The 8,111-nt window shown below is 45.6% G+C and overlaps 1 protein-coding gene across 1 annotated transcript in view; it reads left to right on the forward strand.

The window, feature by feature from the left end:
- Positions 1-7,700, forward strand: part of Eaf1 (ELL associated factor 1) — a 13,155-nt gene extending 5,455 nt beyond the window's left edge. Inside the window, exons 4-6 of the mRNA XM_055612313.1 lie at positions 1,307-1,506; positions 3,453-3,686; positions 4,641-7,700. Coding sequence (XP_055468288.1) covers positions 1,307-1,506; positions 3,453-3,686; positions 4,641-4,687 — 481 coding nt within the window. The 3' untranslated portion in view covers positions 4,688-7,700. The remainder of the gene's footprint in view (positions 1-1,306; positions 1,507-3,452; positions 3,687-4,640) is intronic.
- Positions 7,701-8,111: the final 411 nt, after the last annotated feature.

An 8,111-nucleotide genomic window follows, 5' to 3' on the forward strand; every position in this document is an offset into this window, starting at 1 on the left:
TACATAATGAGTTGGAAGCTAGTCTGAGTTACATGAGACCCTGTCTCAAAACAAAAACAAAAAACGGTGTTGCAAGATTGCTCAGTGCATAAAGGTGTTTGCCACCAAGTCAGGCGACCTGAGTTCAGTCTTCAGGACCACATGGTAGAAGGCGTAGTATAAATAAAAATATAATTTAAAAATAATTACAAAAATAAAATGTGTCCTAATTTTTTAAATAGTGAAATTTCTTAATAGGTCATTCAACATTGGAGTTTATTTGAAAGTCAGTTCACTATATAAATACACTGCAATAGAGTAATCATTGAAGATGGTGATTAAGGTTCTTGTGTGGGAGGGTACATGGCATTCGATTCAGAGCTGTGTACATGGTAGGTGAGTGCTCTTACACTAAGCTAAGTCACAAGTCCACTAATTAAGTTTTGAGAGACTATTACAACTTGATTTCTGTTTCCATTTTTCTTTCACTCATTTCACTAGAAAAGGAAACAGAGCTTCTTTATTGAGATGGTGGGCCAATATGCTGGATGCTTTAGAAGTGTTACCCAATCTTTACCAGTAATTTAGAAAGCTGCCGCTCCCTTCGAGGGAGGGGATGAGACTGGGGATTACAGAAATTGTGATTTACCTGATTTGACTGCTAGAGCCGAGACCCCAGCCCAGGCGGAGTGCCTGTGTCTGTCCTGCCCCTTTGTCGCCTTGCATCAAGGCCTATAGTAAAGCTGCTGCTGCTGCGACACCGGGTGGTGCTCTGTCCCTTCTTACTCTGTGGTTTGGGGACTAGCAGCATAGCTCTTGGATACTTGTTATGCTCACAGAATCTCCAGACTTACTAGGTCAGAGCCTGCAGGTCCCTCCAGGGGATTTGTGCAGGTGCTAAAGTTTAAACACTAGGCTAGTTGATAATCTAGTTTATTCCGAAACCTGCAGGCATTTAATGTTTACAGACCTTATGTACATATTGTGTCTGTGTTTTATCTCCTTGCTTAGCTTATACTGGATTTGGCACATCTGTAATTTTGGCTCCTGGAAGGCTGAGGGAGGGCAAAGGATCTTGAATTCTAGGCTGAGGCTATCCTGGAGGACATAGCTAGACTCTGACTCAGGGAAAAAAAAAAAAAAAAAGGCAAGCTCTTTGGAATCAGAGGGTCATTTTGTTGACTGTGTCACTGACATGTAATACAGTTCTGGTATACAGTTGACAGGTGGATGTTGAATGCATTCTCATGGTGACGCTACAAAGATGTCATTTTGCAGACACTGCCCGTGTGCTTGCTCATCTGTTTGCCTCTTGGTTTAATTTCAGAGCTGAGGGGAGCAGTAAAATCCAAGCCCGAATGGAACAGCAGCCCACTCGACCCCCACAGCCATCACAGCCACCCCAGCCACCCCCTCCACCACCACCCATGCCATTCCGAGCCCCGACGAAGCCTCCAGCTGGACCCAAAACTTCTCCCTTGAAGGATAACCCCTCTCCTGAGCCCCAGCTGGATGACATCAAAAGAGGTAGAGAGCCAGGGCCAGGCTGGCATGCGGGGTAGGGTAGAGGTCACACCTCGTCCTCTGGAGGAGCTCACAGAGCTCACTACCTTACAGCCATTTCACCGGACTTCCTTGCTCTGAGCAGGTGAGGGCTGAGACTTTATCACGTACATCATTTGGCAAGAAGGAAGCCAGGAGTGGTTGCTTGAGTATGGTTGTCTTGGCAGCATTCTTCTTAGAAGCTTAGGGTTTAAATAAGTGTCACTGTCAGCCAAAGCTTTACAGGGCTTTAAGACTCCCAGGTAGAGCTTCTGAGCTCATCTATCATTTATGTATGCAAATGTAATTGCTTTATTAAGAGAATTCTTAAAATGCCAAGCTTAGATACTCTTTGCTGTCCCAAAGCAAGTAATTCTGAAAGGCCCTGAGAGGCCAGTGGGATGAAATCTGGCCCAGGGGACTTAGAGGTCTGGCTTGGGCCATTCTTTTGCAGACTCGAGACAAGCTTACCAGACTCTCAGGCACTGTGGGACTCAGCATTGTATTTCACATTTGTGGAACAGATAGATGCAATCCCTAATAGTTAAAAACGGGAGGGGTTGATGGCGTGTTCCTGGGAGTCTGCCTTTCTCATCCTGTAGAAATCCTGCCTTCTCACAAACACAGTCACCCTGAGCCTTGAACAGCTGCTACACCTCTTGATTATTTTCCCTTTCTGATTCTAGAATGCCATTGTGGACTTTCCCACTGTAGTGTAATAGGAATTGGGTCAAAAGTAGCCAGTTGTTGCCAGTCACTCTTCAAAGAGCCATAGCCGTGTAAGGCCATGGTGGTGTTTGGACAGGAAAATCTATAGCTATTGTGATGTTCCCTCCACGTATGTATTCAGGGACACTGGATTGGTTAGAGAAAACATGTTTTTTCCACCTCTGCTTTACATCCATGAAGAATGCAGAGCCTGACAAGCACAACCATGAATCAAATGTGTGAGTCAAAAGAGCGAATGACATTGCAGCATTTGCCTTCCCTGGCCAGGGTGTCTCTCACGGGCTTCTGTGGGAGTCAGAAAGGTCTTGGGCTGACTCAGGTATCCAGCCATTTTTTTTCTTGGCGGCTTAGACAGTCCGTCTGCATTGACCACTCTTCAGCAGTGGTGATATTGTTGGCTTGACAGGGTCCCTAGGGACAAGGCTCTGGGCACTCCTGTGAAGGGTTAGTCAGCCTCTGGGCGTGGCTTTGAGGGACTGTCTGATTGAGGTAGGAAAATGCACTCAAGTGTGCAGCCCCATTCCCTGTGAAGAGGAGAAAGTGAGCAAGCACAGGCTTTGGTTGCTCCGCTTTTGACTGTGATGTAGAGTGGCTCAGTGCCTCACGCTCCTGCCTCTGTCACTTCCCTTACGGGCTGTGCCTGGAACTGTGAGCCAGGATAAATCCTTGCTCGGTGCTTCTGTCAGAGTTGTTATCACTACGACAGAGAGAAACAGGAGGATCCAAACTAAGCCCCAGTCTTCCACTTGTTAGATAAATGTTTTTCTATACTTTTCACTTGTTTTGTTTTTGTTTGTTTGTTTGTTTTTTATAACAATAACTCATTATTTGTTTGCTTGTCTATACCACGGCCTCCCTCTGTAACCCAGGCTGGTCTTGAATTCAAGATCTTCCTAACTCTACTACCCGACTGCTAGCATTATGGCGCACACCACACCCAGATCAGAGATTCATTTAAGGAAATGATTAATAAGCTTGATGTGTTTTTTATGCAGAAGAGTCATTCTGAAACAGGTCTACCTTTTGTTTATTTTGGTGAATTCAGTATTCCCATCAGCCCTGGAGACAGAGTAGGTCTTCTTGTCTGTTTGGGGGCTCAGTGTACTTTCTCGGGAAGCAGGGAGGATTGGAATCCCTCAGTTGGTTTTGTCAGCTCACTGTTTGTAGAAGCCTCCTCTCATCCCTGAGCCATGTCTTTGCAGAGCTGAGGGCTGAGGTGGAGATTATCGAGCAGATGAGCAGCAGCAGCGGGAGCAGCTCCTCCGACTCCGAGAGCTCCTCTGGAAGTGATGATGACAGCTCCAGCAGTGGAGGAGAGGACAACGGCCCAGCCTCTCCTCCCCAGCCTTCACACCAGCAGCCCTACAACAGCAGGCCTGCGGTCACCAATGGAACCAGCCGGCCCCAGGGAAGCTCTCAGCTCATGAACACGCTCAGTAAGTGGTTCCTCCTTTGTCAGCTGAGGCAGGGAGGGCGTGTGCAGCGTCTGTTACCGGGTGTTAGAACCTATAAAGTACATGCATTTAGGGCACAGGAAGGGGTGTTGACCAGGACAGACTGGTTTCTTTCTTTTTCCCTTTACTTGTGGCTGTGATTTCTGAATGCTTAAACTTGATTGTGTAGGCTCTTTGGTTTTCTGTATACCAGGTTTAAAACATGGCCTGCCTCCATTGCCTCCCTCCTGGCCTGTAAAAGTTAACCTATCACCTCTCTTTGGACACCTAGCCTTTGGCAAAAGAAAAGAAGGAATGTTACCATGTTTGGATAGCTTTTACTACAGTTGATATAAAACAGAGGAAAGCCAGAATGAAGCTGGCTTTGTTAGAGAGTGGGGCAATTCTGCTCTCTTTCTCTGTCTCTGGAAACTTGCATTGTGAATGGTCTCTCTCCTGGCTGTCTTCCTTTGAGGAGTTGGCAGTGGAGGTGGGGTTGCAGACCTTAACTCTGCAGTGTGGCTCAGGCAGACATTGTTTATTAGTCTCAGCACTGTGCACATTCCAGGCTGGTTAGTTCTTTCTGACAGGGCTGTACAATGCCTTGGTACCTAAGGAGTCAGAAAGGCCATTGTTCCCCCTGGAACTGGAGTTACAAATGGTTGTGAGCCACCATATGGGCGCTGGGAATCCAACCTGGGTCTTTTGCAAGAGCAACAAGTGCTTTTAACCTTTGAACCATATCTCTAGCCCTGATTAGCAAGCTTGTACTGTGATGTGGTAGCAGAGCAGCCAGCCAAAGAATTTTAAGGAAGTCTTTTATGTTTTAAGTGAGTCAAAATATGAGCATATTAAAGTGTCATGAGCTATGCTGTAGATAGGAGAGTAGAGAAGGCCGAGGAGCCTTAACAGGAAGTCATTAACAGGCTTTCAGCTTGATTTTGTTTTCTTTCGTAGGAAATGACCTGCAGTTAAGTGAGTCTGGCAGTGACAGTGATGACTAGCACCTGCCTTTTGAAATCTGTTTTCTGGTACGCAAACATGCTGCAAGACCCAGCTACTTCTGCCAGGACTCGGTGTCATAGGAGGATGTTGCGGAGCAGAGCCCGTAGGAGGAGTTAAGGCCTGGAAGTACTCAGATACTCAGTCTTTAACTTGGTGGTGGTGGGTGATTTTTCTCATGTAATTCTTGAATAAGCTCTTGTTTCAGAGTTTAAGTAGATCTCTAGGAGAACTAACAGTTCTGTTTTATTTGGTTAACACTATTAATGAAAAACAGGCCAACGCCCCCTGGTCTAGGTCAGTCAAAGCCCATGTCTTCACCAGGCCAGTAATTCAGCAGCCCTCAGTGTGGTCAGGGAGTCTCTTCAGTAAAACAAAGTCTTTGAGGGGTGTGGGAGGAAAGGGGATCCTCAAGCTGTGTCATAGAAATACATTAAGACCACTTTGCATGGTTGACACAAAATGTTAAGGAACTTTTGTGTGACCCAGTTTGACAAGACCATAGAAGCTGGCCTTGGCAGAGTCTTTGGGTCAGTTGGGTTATGTGTGTGTGTGTGCTGGAGAGCCAATAGCTCAGCCCAGCCCAGCTAGGAAAAGGAATGGCCAGTCACCTCCCCTAGGGCAGGCTTGCTCACTACTTCCTCATATGAACAATTGCTGCCGTCAGATTCTGCTGCACGGAACTTTCTGTTGGAGTTCAAAAGACAAAAGTGATGCTGGCGTTCAACTTGAATTCAGACTCATGCTGTTCCTGCGTATGTGAGGCAGAGTAAGCAGATAAAGCAGCAGCCACCACACTGACACACATCCTCAGCTCCCCTGAGGCTTTGGTTTCCCGTGGATCCATCCCTAGGTTGTTCCTCATTCCATGGATGTTAGCAAAGGGTGGGGATCAAAGATGGATGCAGTGAAGAATCCTGAACAGAGGAACCAGCAGCAAGCCTTCACAGATGAGAACCCAGACAGGAGTTCTGCAGTACAGAACATTCTTCATAAGCTCTGTTTGTGCTTTCATGCTGCTGTTTGTGCCTGACTCCCAGTCTGAGTGGTATTTTTGTAGAAGAGAATCACAAGATGGCCTTTTGCAGTGTGCTATTTCCAAATGACTGTTCTTGCTGGAAACTGGTCACTAGTGAATGTTCCACCCTGAGGAAGTATGTGGTGACTTAACTGTGGCTGCCATCTTTATAGTCTGAATGAATATATCCTAGGAGATTTGTCATCGCTTTAAGACATTAATAATGCTTTTCTTTCCTCCGTTCCTCCACTCACACACCCTTTTCCTCCCGAGGTAGTGGAGGAGGGTGGTCTGGACCTAGAAAGGAAATGGATGGTCCACGGTAGGAGCTCCGATTAGAGTCAACTAGTTGATCCCCACCGAGATTGATGTGAGCTGAGATGGGGCAGAGGCCATTATCCAGCCATCTACAGCACTCTGGCCAAAGCTCAGGCACAGGGCACACACTGGTCCCCTGTGCTAGGTCTCAGCTGGTGGGAGGTGGGAGATGCTCAGTGGATCCAGTGACAGGTGGGAACCTGTTTATGGAAAACTGATAATTGCTTTATGAATCTTTGGTAATGACAGCTCAGGGAAGGAGAAGGTTGTGGTTCGGTGACTTCAGTTGTCACTGGATGTGGGAATTGAATTGTTTTTCTGCTCTTAACCTGTTCAAACTGGGACAGGCTCCAGGAACTTGAACTAAAAATGCCTATATAAGTCTCCCTTTGCCCAGCTTTTCCCCAAAAGCCTTGGTTTGTGTAGACAGAACTGTGGTGCTGGCAAGCTGGTCAGTGACTTTCTATAGGAAGTATTTGCATGTGGCATGGGGCTTTTGAGCCCCAGATTACCCCGTCACCTGGCCTACCCAGCACCACACGTCATTCTTCAGTTGGCTCCCGTGTCTGCTCTTCACACAAATCTTTGGGTGGTTCCGTTCCCTCCCACCCATCCCCTCCCAGAGTAAGAAAGCTGTATTTTGAAATCCAGAATGTAGTCTCCTGGATGGCTTCTCAGGGGTATCCTTATGCCAACCAAAGGACTTCCTTCCTGTCTGTGCCTTTACTGTCCCCTCCTCTTTGCCCACTCTAAACCTCTCACCAGAGCTCTTGAGGCACCATCTTTACACACTCTTCATTTTTTTCAACCTATGGGTATGCTCTGATAAACATACAAACTGCCTTTCTCCTACCTGATCTTTGGTTGGTGTTAGCGCCTCGGAAGTAGGGGCTGTCATCATGGAACTGCACATGCAGGTGCTCCTAGCCTAGTTGGGGAAGAGGCTGAGACAACTAAACAGTGAAGGACGTAGGGGAACACTGCAGGCATTGAGGCAAAGCTGAGAAACCCACACAGGTCTCTACTGAATTTTAAATGACCTTTTATTTGCTCTATGCAATGTTGGCCACTTAGGTGAGGCGGAAGGACTAATTCTACAGAGATGCCATGGCAATCTTAGAAAGCAATGGGAAAACGCAATACAGATAAACTAGAGGTTTGTAATAATACCACTGGTTAGCTTCTTCCTGTAGCAGAATAATCTTCTCTGTGGGTGGTGTGCTCTAGTAATAGGGAAACTTGAAAGTTCCAAAATCCTTCCTTCCCTTTTTTCAGAGTATGGTTTAGCTCGTGTGTGTGTGTGTGTGTGTGTGTGTGTGTGTGTGTGTGTGTGATATTTATTGCATTATTTTGAAAGAGAATTATTTGTTTTATAGCTATGTATTAACAGCCAAGCTGGATCTTTCCACTTGGCAAGGAACATAGACTTTCTGAAACTCAGGCCTTAAACAGTAGCTTCAAAGACCAACTCAAATGTTAGGAAATGTATGTCTTTGTTTCCTGTTATTTCAGTCTTAGATTCCTTATCTCCTTTAATATTTAAAATCTTGTGCCTAAAATTTTATTTTGCTTAATTCTGATGTAGACATGCATGTTTACATTTATATAAAATATTTGCTGTGTAGTTTCCTCCCTTTGAAGGTGAATATATTTAAATAAAAATGAAGGTCAACAATATATTAATGTCTCAGGTGTTTTTTTAAACTGAAAATCTTTGTAAAATAGGGTGCTTTATGACTCCTTTATGCTTAAGTCTAATGGATTAACTTGATTCCTTTTGACTTTTGTGTCATGAAGTTCACCTTAAGAAGATCTAACATTCAAAACTAAAAGATGGATTTGGGTTTTAAAAAGGTATGAGGGTAAGGGCACTGCCGAGATGGCTTAGCCATTAGGAGCTTTGCCTGCCCTTCTAGGGGACTAGACTTGACGCTGAGCACGACAGCTAACAGCTATCTGTATCTGTAGCTCCAGAGGGTCAAACATTTCCTTGTGGTCTTGCAGAGTGTACATGCTACACAGATAGATTTCCGTGAAAGCAAAACTTATTAAAGAAAAAGGTGACGTTCAGGCTGGGTAACGGCAGCAGC

The sequence above is a fragment of the Psammomys obesus genome, unplaced genomic scaffold (genome assembly GCF_907164565.1).
Source record: "Psammomys obesus unplaced genomic scaffold, mPsaObe1.curated_primary_1811, whole genome shotgun sequence".
NCBI classification, from domain to species: Eukaryota; Metazoa; Chordata; class Mammalia; order Rodentia; family Muridae; genus Psammomys; species Psammomys obesus.